Below are 16,108 nucleotides of genomic sequence, written 5' to 3' on the forward strand. Positions count from 1 at the left end.
GAGTTGCAGACTGGCTCACTCCCTAAACCCCTGATTCAAGTCTCTGAGGAGCTGGCCGACAAGATGGGGTAACCATCAAGCTTATAGGGCTCTCACCTTAGCTCACGCTGACTGGTGGAATAAATGGGCTGACTGGAAGCTAGTAGGGAAGCCATTGTTTAGTGGGAGGGTGGGTGAAAAAATGTTCCCGACTACTGTCTGCATGATGGAAGCACAATGAGTAATACAGACTGCTTGACAGTTGGCACACATGGGAGAGTGCAAATAAAAATGTGTACACATACGTGTGCGCACCCTTATACAATTATCCCAGTTAAAGCTCCATTAAAATTAAGATTAATGGAGCACCTCCATCCTGCATGTCACCTGGATTCCCACAGAGGCCTATTCTAAATCACTTACTGTAGGAAACTATTTACCCTAATTTTCTGTTGGTTTAGCATTTTCAAAATTGAGTTTTTACATGAAAGACTAGCACATATATAAAAACCTCAGGTTAGACTGTACAAATATGGAAACTGACCCAAAATTAAACATATGTGCTTGACAGCTGAATTTCAAGGAACCTGAAAATGTGGTGCTGCAGTGTGAAGTTGTATTTAAGCATATGGGTTGGTCCTTTTGTGCCGACACGTAGATTTAAGCTAATTTTAAGTGCTGAAGCAACAAAGATTTCAGTAGAGTGGAAGCCCTAGGCAATGGTTTAAACAGGACTTCCTTCTTCTGTCTCCTCTAATGGAAATACCATTTTATATTGTGTTTTTTTTTTTAAATATTGTTAGATTTGTTATTCTGGTTTGAATACTTCAGCAGTAATGAATTCTTATTAATACAAGGTTTACACGATTAAGAAATGACAGATCTCTCGTTTTATGGACTGCTGTTTAATGCCAAGTCAAACCTACTCACCATTCTAAAAGACTTCTTTACTCTTGTCTCTTTTAGAGAGTCTAGTACATCATCATTTCATAGAACTAAGGAGAGAGCCTTTAGTGCTCTTCCATCCACTGTTTGGAATTCCCTGTTCCTGAGGTCAGAATGCCCTGCAAAAATGAACGAGTTCAAACAAAGGTTACACTTACTCAGCATCACCAAATAGCTGAAAATGTTAGAAATCTAGAAGCTTAAAACATGGGCTCAGCCAGTGAGACAGACGTGCAAGCTGGGCTCAGCCAGTGAGACAGGCGTGCAAGCTGGGCTCAGCCAGTGAGACAGGCGTGCAAGCTGGGCTCAGCCAGTGAGACAGGCGTGCAAGCTGGGCTCAGCCAGTGAAACAGGCGTGCAAGCTGGGCTCAGCCAGTGAGACAGGTGTGCAGCACTCTCCCTAGTCCTTATCGGGAAGGCAAAAAAGCTGACCATCAGCTGCCTCAGCAGGAAATGCAGTTTAACTGCCTGCCATCTTTGATACCCCCTTCATGAAGCTATGTTAAGGGGTGTGTGTGTGTGTGTGTTATAGATCTAAGCAAATAAATAAAACTTGCAAACAAAAGTCACTGATGTGTGGTTCACAAGGTTACAGTCTTATTGAATCGTATACACGTCTGAGTTTTTTTTTTTGGCACTATAGAAGTTTTTTTTTTTTTTTTTTTTTTTTTTTTTTTTAAATGTTTAGATCCTCCATACCCCTGCAGTTGATTAGGAAAACTAATAAAACTAATGCTATAATAAGGAGTCTTTATACATATCAATATGGGCAGTACAGACAGATCTAATTGACTATCTTAGGCAGTAAGATATGTGGCGATGTTAGCTTAGTTTACAAGTTAGAACTACAAAATATGAAAGTTGCGTACCTCCTGCTCTTCCATCTTCATCAACCAGTAGAACTAAAGGCCAGAAGGATTTAGACAATTCAGCATTTAAGACCTTACATGCTACTGGGCCCTCACCTTGACCAACAAGCCTGTGTGAAGCTGGACTATATTCAAATTTCAATTACCACACGTTAACACACAGCAACAGCAGAAAATGTATGAAGAGATATCACAACCCTCAATGTACCCAAACCAGCCTTCCAGAGTCCATCAAGACCAAGGCAAGGGAGAAGGTGGATGGGTACATATTCAGATGAAGATGAAAATTAAACTCCCCACCCAGTCCAACCATTACAGTAAGTACATAATCTTTGTATCTGAAACTGGAAGTACCATCTTAACCAGAATGACAGAACCTCAAGCCCATCATCTTGGAAACGTACCCCAGAAAGTGTGGCTCCAAAGGTTGACCTACCCCTGCAGATAATACCCAGCTTACAGTGTCTTGTAAAAAGATAAAAATTAGTCCATGTACCTGCCATACATACATCAGTTAGAGACACATTTCGGAACAAAGCTCGAGACCATACTGCCTTGGTAGCGTGAGCTCTAGCCAAAGGCTTGCAATGTATCATGCAGCAAAAGACGATTCATAGACTACCAAATTATCAGGGTGATGTTTTACACTTTCAGCCCAATTTCTTTTTGAATAAGATAAATAACTGAAAATTATTTTTGACAGTTCTACTCAAGTAAAACCTAAGCTGCCTTCTGAGCAATGCCACCGGTGTTAAGATACCTAGCGGAGAAGACAGATTTAGTTTCAATAGCCATCTTAGGCATGAAGGATAGGTTTGCTTTCAAGGACATGCTACCTTTATGCAGACTCTAGCATGGAGGATTGACACAAAGCTTGCAACTTAAATTCTGACAGAACATCCATCAGGAAGAATTTTACAAGAGCCAAAGTTCAACTCAACTGTAGCTGCTGATTCAACTAAACTAACTTTTTCAACATTAAACACAGATCCCATGGTGCATGAGGTAGCCAAATGAACCTTAATGGCAAAGCATAATAAGCTGGAATCAAATTGGCAAAAATTCAAGAAGTGAAGGAACAGATGCAATAAAAGGAACCAAGCAACATACTGCAGCCTATAAGGAAATGCATGTCCACATTCTCTTACAGGCTTTCCTATTGTTCAGCATCTGGGAAGAACATACAGTTTGGACCATCAGTCAGGTTAAGAAGGTTTAAGATTCATCATTAAAAAGTGAAGTAAAAATGCAGTTAGCCAAAAGAAGTGAAAACTAGGTGAGGCTGGCTGGAAGGTTGGATGAGGAAGGTTTTTGAAAGGCCTCAGACCCAGAGGCTTCCTCATAAGCTGAAGTCAAAGCAGTGGGCTACCAGTTCTGCCAAGGCTGATATAGAAATAAAATAATTACCTTGGCTCTGATCAGTTTTGGCCTTCAGTAGAAATGTGGGGCTCAGGGAAAAGGAAGGAAAAATAGGTGTCTATTAATTGCTTGACACATTATCTGTACAAAACCTGGTAGTAACATCACAAGTCACTAAATCGCAAAAGTTCCTACCACTCCAGACATGGGTCACAAACCAGATTCAGTAAAGGTCATGTCAAGCATCTGAGACCATCAGAAAAAGCAGAGTAAACCCAGTTGTCATTTCTGAAAAAAAAAAGAGACTAATCTCAGGAACATGCTCCTAAGGGATGAATAAGGGAAAAGAAGTTACTGCATTTGGCAATGGTTAGAGATGTAAACAGGTAGTAGCAGAACTTCCCCACGAAAAGACAAGCTTACATGTTAGAGACTGGCTAACAAACTACTCATGTGGCATCAGGAGACAGACAATGAGCTGATGATCTACCAAAAGCTTCTTCCTGGATAGGATTTGCTACCAGAAGGCAAATCATAGACAACGCCTATCCCCATAATGACATGTCTTAGTGGCAAAGGTGGTAGGAGTCGATCCCAGTTTTCTTGTTCAAGCACCAGACTCCAGCTATATCTTAAGTGTACATGGCTATTTCATTATAATGGAAGTAATTTTTAAAGGTCTGAAGAGACAGGAGAACCATCCTCACCTCCATAATACTGATATACATATACTGGCTTTCATCTGAGACCACACACCTTGAGTGCCTACCTTTAACCCCCCCCCCCATTCGAAATAACAGCCACAGCTATAGTGAGAGACATGAAATCATACATCCAGAGGCAGGTTGTTTGTACCTCAGTCAACTCTGATGTTCATTGCAGGTTCTGGAAATTCTGTTTAGTAGGGACATGGGATCTGAAGGTTTACTACACTGAACTTTTAAACCCTCACATAAAACTTTGCATTTGGTGCCATTTTGATTGTTGCAACATAAGGACTAGGGCTTTAAGGCACTGAAACTACAATAGCTAGTATCTGAAGAACTGGAACTTGTTCTGCTATGGCTAAATCAGATCTTAAAGTAGAAAAGCCTTGTGTGTGGATGTGGGACTTCACTGTGTTCTGTGTAGATCTCATGAAATGCAGAGACAGAGAAGAGACTCCTTAGCTGATACCAGACTCTCCAGTGTTCAGCTAGGAGTCCTTCATCCAGGTCACCTTGTAGTCTCTAGTTTGCTGCAAACATGGACATGCATTTGGTGAACCCTGTGGGGTCTGAGGTGAGCCCAAATGGAAGTGCAGAGAACTTGGTTCCTACCTTGAATTACAGAAATGTCCTCAAATCCCTTTTCAAATTTGATGGGTAGACAGATGTCCTGGAGGTCCAAATAGCACATCTAATCTTCAGACTGACGAGGAAGGATGGACTGCACCACAGGCACAAGAAAGGCCTTCTTAGGAATTAAATTACTGAGGCTTCTCTGACTGACTTGAAGACACTGTCACTGGATTTCTTTGGAACTAAAAAGAATCTTGAGCAATAAGAAAGCCCTTTCTAATCTGGTGTTACCTTAAGGATGGTTCATTTTTGAAGGTTCGATACTTCTCTTACTGCACTTTGTTGATCTGGAAGGAAATCTTGTAATGTGCGTCTCTGTGTGTGTATGTCTACAATGTATATGGAAGACGATCAGATATAGCCTATGGATAACTAAGGTTTACTACCATTTGTCCGATCGCACCTTGTGCGAGTTATTAGAATGAACCAAATCAGTGAAAAAAAAACAAAAATGACAGTCACAAACGTCAAATGCAGAAGTGGAGAAAGTTGAATTTGACATATTTCGAACAGTTTCCACACGTCCACAAGTTGTACTACTCTGCAACACACAGCAAAGAACGTTTTTGTGGGGGGGGGGGGTAAGCACCCCCATATAGGGACCTGCATCCCCCCTGCAACACAGAGCAGAATGTTTTTGCAGGGGGCAAGCCCCCCTGCACCCCCCACTACTTACATATACAAACTCAGGGACTGCACCACAGTGAGGGAAACTGTACATTTCCTGATCCCCACTATAGTGCGATCTGCATTAAAATGTTGAAATTCACAACAGCGAATGCTATAATGCATTCGCTGTTGTGCATTTCAATATTTTTCTTTTCATTGTTTCCTAATGTTGAACTGGGAGTTCGGACTTATGTAATTTGATCAAAGTTCAGTCGCCCTTTTGATAGTAAACTGGATACTAGTGTCCTGGACCCATTTGTCCTGTATGATGGCCATCTACTCAGACAACAGGAAGGACAAACAAATCCCTGACCATCTCATGAGTAGGACAGTCAGGTAAGGTCTCGGAAATCACAATGCTTTTCCTTTTAAGATGAGTCAAAGCACCTCTGGTTACTCTGCTGATTGTTACTGCATTTCGGATGGCAACCAGTTTGATGTGGCCCCATCAACGCTTCCTTGAATCTCTGTTCTTTCCTTGTTGTTGGCCATGATTAAAGCAAAGCTGACTCATACTCCTTGCTGCTCTAACAGAACAAGTATGGAGTACTTTCAAATAACCCCAACAGCATTGAGTCTACCTTTTTCTCACAGATGACTTTCACAAATGGGCTAAAGACTAAGAACCTGCTGAAAGGGGCATTCACAAAGGCTGCCTTTGCACAGCTGGCAAAATCTGTCAGGCACAACTGGGTTGATGGAGTAATGCTAATCGTACACCTGCTGCTCTGGCCTCACCAGTCAGAGTTATGAGCTAAGCACATAAGGTTGGCTATAAATGACATAGTTTATTTCTGGGACAACAGTTTCAAGTCCTGGCTTAATAAACTTTCCAGAGACTTGCCCATTTTATAAGCCAGATTTCTGGAGATGAAGCACACGCGGCCCTGATGGAGAATGTTGAAGACATAAATCCACTTCTCTAGCCTGCCCAAGTGTGCAACTCTTTACTGTGTAGATTAACTCAGTTGGTCTGCAGTGGTGAAGCTTTAAGGGCAGCCACTGCAACCAATTATGTCATTATGGGGAATATGAGACTAGAATCTTGTCAGACTCTTTGGAACAGACACTGTCATCCAGTTTTTTTTCCTCTGTAGATTTTATCTACCAGTCACATTATTCTGTCAGGTGGGGGAACCACACAAAAATAATGCTGGGGACAATCAGAAGGCCTCATGTGTGATGCACCATGGAGTAGTAATGGGGTCAGTAGGTCATGTCGTCATCCTCCTGTCTCAACTCCAAAACTTGGGGCCATCAGGGAGGTGGAGAGAAAGCTTCTGCCTCATCTACATCCAAGTTCAAAGCGGAATACTACCGAGGGAAGATTAAGTCATCCCAGTCTTGGAGGAAAGTAGGGTATCCTGCTGTCTCTCCCACCTTCTTCCCTGGACAGAAATATGGTGAAGTGCTGAGACATGAAACAGATGACTGAATCTTCCCAAGGCTTAACAGGTAACAAGTGTTGATGGCAGTACATGCAGATGAGCTTGCACATCAGACACCAAGGTCAATTCTATCACAGATACTGAGGCTGATAGTCTGCAAATGTTCAAGGCCCAAAACCCACTGTGGCCAACACTGGCACTGAAAAGTTGGATACTGAACAATAAGACTGAAACGCCAGTAGACCCTGCAATTAGTATTGAGAACACTGACAGACTGAAATGCTGACCCTAACAAAAGCAAGGGTGGCTCCAACAAGATTATAGTTAGTACAGAGAACCTGAGCCCCAACCAAGAGGTGGAAGGTTCCCTTTGACATCTGTATTGAGTACGTCACCAACCTTGAAAGACTGCAGCCCAAACAGTGAAATTTGAAATGCCACTGACATCAAGGTCTGAGTTCAGTGATGTTTTACATAGGGACCAGAGCTGGTAGGTCCAGAGAACAGAACCTTGAGGAAGGGGCAGAAAAAGGTAAACAAGGCAAAGGGGTCTAACTGTCCCAGCTTCAGGAGAATCCTCAGACATTAAATAACAGATGCACTGTCAGGATTGGAAATACAGGGTACAAGAGGTTCTGCAAGGCACAGAGATTTTCCTAATGTCTACATTAGGTATGGGTGACGTACTCCCAGCTCTATCTGGATTAACAGAAGAAATGCTGGAAATAGGTCTTAGCAAGGCAATTAACAAGTGAAGTTGAAGTATTTTGACCAGATATGGCACTTCTGGGAGCAGAACATGTTGAGGAATCCTAGGTAAGTTTTGTTTCAGGATAATCTGACCTGACCTTTCCCTTTAACTCATCCTTTTTGTGATGACCATCTAAAGGCTCTGGCCTAGCAACCACAGGCATTAAATATTAAAACCATAGCCATATGTAGTAGTAATTCTTGCATCCTGTATCATTGCATGATTTGACACTACCCTCAAAAAAATGTCCTCTTGTACTCATGAAAAAAAAATCTTCTTGTACTCTGGGTCCGCTGTTTCTCCTTTTCATTTAAACTGTAGCAAACTGCTTAGTTAATTTACAGCAAGTGGCTTCCTACAGTTTAGACCACACGAGCAATAAAGCACTTCATTCCTGACTGCAAATGTAATGCCAGCTTTCAATTCTAAATGTTGGTAATACATTAAGGACCTATTGGCATCAGCCAACAGTGCCACTAAAATTTTGTGCCCAAGGTGACTGCCTCCATCACACCACACTAACTATGCCTCTGGTTAAAAATTAGACTTTCATCACAGATTTTCATTAAGGCTATTGCAGGGATTGATGGCCATCCGCTTTAAGACAGCAGTATCTTGTTTGTTATTTATGGAAAGTTGGCATGTAAAAAAAAAAAACTAGCACTATTTATCAAAAAAAATACAAGAAGGCATATACAATGACCAGTATCACAAATATGTTGTACAAATCATATGCTAAGATTAAGAATGCTGTTATTTTCTATCTGACACTGAAGCTAACCATCTCATTCAGTTCAGTGGAGCTCTGGAAATTTGTACTCTACTCCCAATGACTGCATCCTGATTTTTTGTTACAAAATCAAGTTATGACCTCACAGCTCAAATAAATGTTTATATCTCAGGAGCCATAAGCGTTACTAAAGAAATGTAAATGGCAAACCGTTTAACTAAAACAAATATTAAAAGTGGTAGCGTTCATTAGATTCTACATGTTAAACAGAGTTTTATAAGTCATAACACATAGTAAACAAATTACATTATACGACCCCCCCATTAATATTCCAAAACTTGCATGCTGATTGGTCAGCGTGCAGATTGTAAATCAGAGTTATAGTAATGGAAAAAGCTCCGGTCAGCCAGACTTTTCCCATTAGTATAACTTATTTTTACAGCAATGGAGAATGCAAGATCTCAGTTACTTTTTACACACTGTCTCGCTATGTTAAACGAGTTTAACATAACGAGACAGCTTTAAAAAAAGTAACTGAGATCTTCCTATCTCCATTGCTTTTTTAAAGCTGTCTCGCTATGTTAAACTCCTTTAACATAGCGAGATACTTTGTAAGAAGCAACGGAGATCTTGCTTTCTCTGTTTTTTTCAAAACTGTCTCGCTATGTTACATGGGTTTAACATAGCGAGATAGCTTTAAAAAAAGCAACGGAGATTCTCCGTTGCTTTTTTTAAAGCAGAGTCGCTATGTTAAACACCTTTAGCATAGTGAGACAGTTTGTAAAAAGCAACGGAGATCTTGCTTTCTCCATTGCTTCCGCCCACAGCTCTGACGTACTGTGTAAGCATACGCATGCGCAGTACATCAGAACTGCCGCACCACAATACCAGACAGCTGTGGAAGGGCAGCAAGGAGGCATAATACAATGCCATTATTTCAGAAAAGTAATTATTTTTTTTCTTAAATAATGTCATTGTATAATAACAATAACCCCCTTCTGGGTGTGGGTAATGCTGGATTTACCCACGGTTGTCTTTGTTTGGCCACTCGGGCTTCGCCCTTGTGACCAAACCACACCAACCATGGGTAAATCCATGGGTAAACCCAGCATTACCCACACCCGGGCGTGGGTTACTGCTATAATATCTCAGTAACCACTCAAGCTACACACACACTGTCTTTAGCATTTTTTGTCCCAACAAGCTTTCACAAGAAACTAAGCAGTTATGTCCAAGTTGATTGTTAATTTAAAAAAACAGTACATGGACAATTAATCTCTGAAGCAGCACTAGACAGATCAAATATCAGTGCAGTTGTGTCAACTGTGTAAGTTTTAAGATGAAAATTTTCAATAGTTTGCATGTAAACTGGTTTGAAATTATTAATGCAAACATGAATAGGCTATATAAGATGCCTAGAGGTGTCACTGGGAGGTACCTGCAGAAATACCTGGAGGCATCATTATACTGTAATAAGTTATAATGGAGAACTGGTCACATTCTAGATTTGGCTTCTTTGCTGTTCAGCGGCTTAAGTTAAGTAAGACTGGGGGAAAGTCTCTCTATGTTGGACTCACACTGACAGATTATTACAAACTTCTCCCCCAAGTATGTTTTGGAAGCAGGAGCAAACTGGTTTCTCATCAAATACAAAAGTAACCACTGGTGTGATGCCTTTTCTAAAATAATTCTATAAGTTTCTCAGACTCCATAAAAATATACCACAACTGGTTAACTCATGACATTTTCAACATTTGGGTCAAACACAAATCAGTGGCACTAAGGACTTTCTCTCATTATGAAGGGTCTCTGGTCTGTCCAGGTTATTACCACTGCTAACCATAGAGATGTCATCACTTGAACTAATATTTCATCTGTGTGTGGATACATTAAACTTGTTGCTGGAACTAGCCTCTTGGTCAAACCACCATTTGGCCCATTTCCTTGTAGAGCTCCCCTCGTTGTGTTATCTAAACTTGAGCTGATAACGTACTGGAATTTAAATATTGCAAAATGTAGTTTTTGGTACATTTCACCCATTGCCTACAGGACGGATGCAGATGGTTCTGAGGTGATAGTGACAGTTTATAACCATGCTGTTACTAATACTCTGAATTAACTTGTTCCAATGCATGCACATCCAGTGTGTATCTGAGTCCTTAAGCTATAGTATGACCATGACATCTAGAGGGAGAGAGACCAATAAGACAGACAATGCCATCACCAGAAAGGTACTCAACTTTTATAGAACAAATTTACACTTTGTCTATTTGCTCAGTTTATCATACAGAAATTTGATAGAAGGCAATGCTCTTGTCCAGAAAAAAAAAATTCTCAAACTGACTGGCTAAGCTTTCTAGTTTTTTTGACAATTGTGAATACTGTTTTCCCTGTATTCTCTAGAATGCTCACATACAAACTTCCTTTGGCTTTTCCTCAAACTGTTTCTGGTATAAAACCTCTACTACATTATCAGTTATGACATAGGCAATTTAAATTTATATAAATGAAAACAAGCCATACCATATTGATATTTTCAGTTGCAAATATTACACATCATTTATAATATATCCAGTGAAACATTACAATGCTCATTTATATCCCGCCTTTCCTTAAACCTCATTCCTCCTCCCAAACATTATTCTGCATGTATTGTTTTCTCAATTCCCATATTTTCTATAATTTTCTCCTACCATTTTCTAAAGATGCCACTTCCAGTTATTTTTTCTTACTATATTTACTACTTCGAGTATAGCTGGTTTAGACTTCAATTTTCCATTTTTTAGTAATTGCTAATTGCTTCTTTGGCAGCCAACAGAATTAAACTCAACAAGTCCTTACTATGTCTAGGTAATTCAGATTCTGTATCACAGCTCAAAAAAAAGTTTCCTTGGTTACACCAATTTGCTCAACTAGTATTTGAGTAATCTGCAGGGGATCTTTAATGTCTGCCACCTCATTACACTCCCAAAAAATATGGTCCCAATTGCCTCTTTCTTCCCCATCACACCTCCAACATTTGCAAGCTTCATGGGGAAAAAAATTCTTTGGAATCTGCTTGGGGTATAAGAATACCTATACAAACACTTTCAAAGATCCTAAATCTTCTAGACTTTGTTGCACATCTGGAAGCCATACATACATCCTCCATCATTTCTCTGGGATTTGCTTATCCAGTCTCTCTTCCCAATGCTTTCTAACCTCCTCTGATTGATTCCTATAGTTATGTGATGTTTTATATACCTTACCAATTATCCCTTTTTTAACAACAGCTTCCACTCTTGATTGTACTAAAAGCTCTACTAGTGATGGTCTTTCACTTAGGATCCCCTTATTTTGTTCTCTTTGCCTATACTTTGATATCAATCCTCGATAGGGAAAGCAATCCCTTGCAGTCCAAATCAATTCTTGGCCTCTTCCCATTTTATTACATAGGGAAGGCAATCTCTAGCAGTCCAAATCAATTTTTGGCCTCTTCCCATTCTATTACCTTTCTCTCTCTAATTTGCTCCCAATACTTTGTCTCCTTTGCCACTTTTCTCCAGTAAATTCCAGCCCCCTATTGCATATTCTCTGTACCCTTAATTGCAGTCATCCCTATTGACAGGCTTTCATTTCTCCACCCTTGTGTTGGATTAGTTCTTAAAATACTTTGCTACTTTATGAATATAATATTCTGTAAGGTTATTGTTATTCTCCTTAGGATCTGCATCCAAAATCCCAGTCTCTCCTTATTTCCCCTGTTTCACCATTATCCATTTCCATTTTGAATTATAGCTTTCTGCTTGTGCTTCAAATCAATTAATCCAAAACCACCTTATTCTTTTTGGAAGGATCAGCTTATTCCACTTGACTCTTGTCCTCTTCCCTTCCCAGACAAAGCTTGCAACTCTATTAATTGCTGTCCAGAACTTCTTTCTCTTGTTGATAAACATATGCTTGACCGGTGTATAAAACTAAAGGTATTTAAACATACTCACTGCTTGTACCTTGCTATCCATTTCCATAAAACAGGGCTTTCAATTTTTCAGTTTTTATAGTTTTTGTTTAGTCTCTTCCCACATATCCTTAGATGCCATAACCAAATTCTTTTTGAATCCATACTCTTAAGCATTTCATTTTATCATGTCCCCATAAACATGGGTATTGCTGACACAATTTGTGTGTGGGCACATTACAGCTATTACCCTTGTTATATCTTCATTAATTTTGCATCCTGAAAAGACTTGAAACTGTCTCGCAATGTTTCCCAACATTGAAATATCCTTTTCTAGTTTTATCAAGGATAAAATATCTGCAAACAAGGCAAACATTTGTCGTTACCATACCAATTATATTGTTGAATTTTTGAATCCCTTATTTTCTTTGCCATTAAATCTAAATATAATACAAATAAAGGGGAAAGAAGATACATCTGCCGATTCCTCTGCTCAAACATAACTTATCCGAGAGGAATTCTCCCACAATAACTTTTGCCTCCACTCCCTCATATATTCTCCTAAATCAACCTTATTTTATCAAGCAATGCAAATGCTTCCATTGCTCTTCTCTAAATCCCAGTTTACTCTGTTGAATGCTTTCTCTGCAATCAAGACCCACCAACATCAGTGGTATTTTCTTACATTCTGCTTCCCTATGGATCATCATTGTTCTACTAATGTTGTCAAATGTCTGCCTCCCCTCCACAAAACCACACTGATCTATATCTATAAATTTTTGGATCACCTTTGCCATTCTTAAAGTCATTATTGACAAACTTTATAATCATGGTTTAGAATTGAAATGGACCTATATGAAGCTGTATCTGATGGGTCCTTTCCATTTTTAGATATTCCAATAACCACTGCTGTCTTCCAGGATACTGGTGCTTTGCCTACTTGTAAAATCTGTTAAACTAAACCTTCCAGATCATTACTACTTTCTTCCCTCCTAACTTCCACAGGAATGCCATCTACTCCTGAGGACCTTTCTATAAATGTGATAAAATGGTGATGTTTAACCATTCTCATCCTATCTTGTTAGTGATTGAGCCTCATCTACCTCTAACAACCTCTAACACGGACATATTTACTTCTTCCATTAACATTTCTCTTTGCACTTTTTCTTGATTTCTACATCTGCCTGCTTTATAGCGATTTTCATAAAATTTCCAAAATATTTCTAATACCTTTACAGGATCTCTGGTTATTTTCCTTGTCATAGGCTCCCTAAGCTTGGCAACAACCCTTTCTACTTTATGTTTCCTGAGCCGTTGTGCTAAAACTGTTTGTGCTATGGAGTTATCAAAACAGTTATTTAACAGCAATCTTTCTAAACTCATGCATATCACTGGGATAAGTCCCTTATTTTCCCTTTAGCACTCTGCAATAGCGCCTCTTCTCATTCTGTGGGATTCCCCCATTCTGCAATATTTATCCTTTGTCAGTACCTATAAATAATTCTAGTTACTTCTTAACCATTTCTCTTATTTACACTCTGTTTTTAAACTCCACTTCAATTTTATCCAACCCAAGCTATATTTTCATAAGAAATTTCTATCTTCTCTGATAACTCCCAAATAATTTCCACTATCCATTCCTTACATTCCTCTCTTTTCAACAAATAGATTGGAAAGTGCCAGTGTCTCATTTTACTACCCTGCATTTTTATTTTAGTTACTGGCACATGATCTGAAATAGTTATTGGACGTGTTTCGCAAGTTTCAATTAAATGCACATGCTCCTATGAAGTATTTAGCCTAGCCAGCTTTTGTACCTTGCAGAATATGTAAATTTTCTCCATACTCGTACTACTGAATTCAATCTTCCATACCAAATAATTTCATAAATATACTCATCCAGTGTTTCATTTACTTTAATCAGTTATGTGCACATTCAACTTATTTTTTTCTTTTACATTACTGGAAGTCAAACACCAAAGTTGGAACTTGAACTTCTTTTTGCTTAACAACTGCAGAATACTTACCAGCCAGTGCTCTCTCCTCACATTTTGTGAATGATTTTCTTTCAGATTCTCGGGGGGGGGGGGGGGGGGTGCTGGCATCCAGGCAATGCATTTACAAGGCAGTTACTGAAATTTACCCAAAAAAGGCAAATTCACTGGCACTCTTTTCCTGAAATTTATTTTCACACTGGAAGAGCTGAAAATAAGCTGTTATTCAGTGTGCAATCATCTTGCAAGAATCCTTTCTAGTAGAGACCTAAACACATTTTATTTGTCCTCTAAATTATTTCCATCCTATTAATTTGTCTGCAAAGGTGCATATGAATGATTTCACTGCCAGTTTCAGATGTTTTATCCACTATCTGCAGTAATAAAAACCCCATCAGCATCCTTCGATTGCTTGCATACTTCACACATGAACACCACAGTACCCATCCTAGCCTTGAATCTGAATTATTTTTTTGACCCTCATCTCCATCACTGACCCTAATCTCCTTCACAACTGATGCATTTGTTCAGGGCTGAAGAAGGGGACATTACACACTAAAGAAAATCAGGTTTTGTTTTCATGCAAGGGAACAGCAACTGGGGGGGGGGGGGGGACCTGCCCTAAACCAGTAAGTGGATGATGCTTTTACGCTTATACATGTCACTCTACGCACCTGTACATATGACTAGTAAACACCTCTCTAACATTTGTGCCAATGAACAGCTGTGACAGTCTCCCTATCCAATCTACACTGCAAGGTGCTCCAGCTGCAGAAAAAAAAACACCCTTCTTCATGGCAATATCAACTTGCCTTTAACAGCATTTCACTACTGCATGGCCAACTGACAGGATTCCCTCACAATCATGTCTATCTATTGTTTGAACCTCGTTTTTTTCTTAAAAAGATTCATTATATGCCATGCTGTAGGCAAACATTCAAGCCATCATACTTTGACCAGTACTCTAATATAACTGAGTCCAAGCAGTTGACTCCACTTGCATAAAACATGACCTAAGTATACCATTCCCTCCAGTACTACACTACTCTGCAGATTACTGCTGTGTGTGGCAGTCAAGGAAAGTGATTACTGCCAGAATGCTGTTCCTTCCTTTTTTTTTTTTTAATAAAGTTCCTTCTACAATCCCTATTAAAAAGTATACTCTGGCAGTTTAGACTAACATCTGTTCCAAAAAGCTGCAATGCCAAAAGTATGATGGTATGCTATAAATATTTAACATTCAACTCCAGGGCAATTTCTGAAGTGTTAGATGTTTGCCATTAAAATATTTATGGCATCTGCTGCACTGCATCATTAGAAACTTATTTTCAGAAAATAGAATGTTAGTATGAATTTGTATGTATACGTTTAATATCAGAGTAGGGAATGAAAGGAGGGCTCTAATTGCTAACAAAGAAGCATATTTTTACAATTGTATACAGTATCAATCTACAGTACTATGATGATGAAATGTCACATCACAAATATTGTACCCATGTTATTTACAGAACTTACTTGGCATTTTCAAGTTTGTCCTCTTCTGTAAGGGTGCCCGTCTTTACAAGATCATAGTTAATGGAACCTGGCTGGATGCAATCAATTAAATCCACAACCACTAAACTTGTACTGATTGTCTTGTCCTAAGAAAAGTTTAAAAAGAAGTTACATTTCCTGGTAGCAGACTATAATAAATCATGAGATTAAAACATGAACAAACAAAATGGAACATTTTAAACAATTCTGGCATCTACAAATTTATATGGTATGTTCCAGCAACTTAACTGGTATATTTCAGTGACAAAGCCATTTGTTTTGTTTTCATTACCTGTAGAACTACAGGCTTGTATAGTCTATGCACTCAAACCTACACTACCAGATCTGTATGCGGCGGCTGCTGTGTGTGTGTGTGTGTGTGTGTGTGTGTGTGTGTGTGTGTGTGTGTAAATGCACGTGTGTGCATCTTGTAAAGGGTTGGCAGCCCGTTCATGATTAGTTTCATTGCCTTTTGTTGGGAGAAATTTGAGCTCCCCAGTGACAATTAGATTAAGAAAATTATTTCAGAATGAATGAATGATCAAAGCAAACATCATGATTGTGAAGCAAATAAGATGCCAAATAAAGAAAAATTCTAGAAACAGAATTATTTC

At 39.2% G+C, this 16,108-nt stretch overlaps 1 protein-coding gene across 1 annotated transcript in view; it reads right to left on the bottom strand.

The window, feature by feature from the left end:
• PLS3 (plastin 3) overlaps positions 1-16,108 on the bottom strand; it is a 980,136-nt gene that overhangs the window by 37,782 nt on the left and 926,246 nt on the right. Inside the window, exon 17 of the mRNA XM_044057459.1 lies at positions 15,477-15,601. Within this exon, the coding sequence (XP_043913394.1) occupies positions 15,477-15,601 (125 nt within the window). The remainder of the gene's footprint in view (positions 1-15,476; positions 15,602-16,108) is intronic.

The sequence above is a fragment of the Protopterus annectens genome, chromosome 15.part0 (assembly GCF_019279795.1).
Source record: "Protopterus annectens isolate FY-2018-M chromosome 15.part0, PAN1.0, whole genome shotgun sequence".
NCBI lineage: Eukaryota > Metazoa > Chordata > Ceratodontiformes > Protopteridae > Protopterus > Protopterus annectens.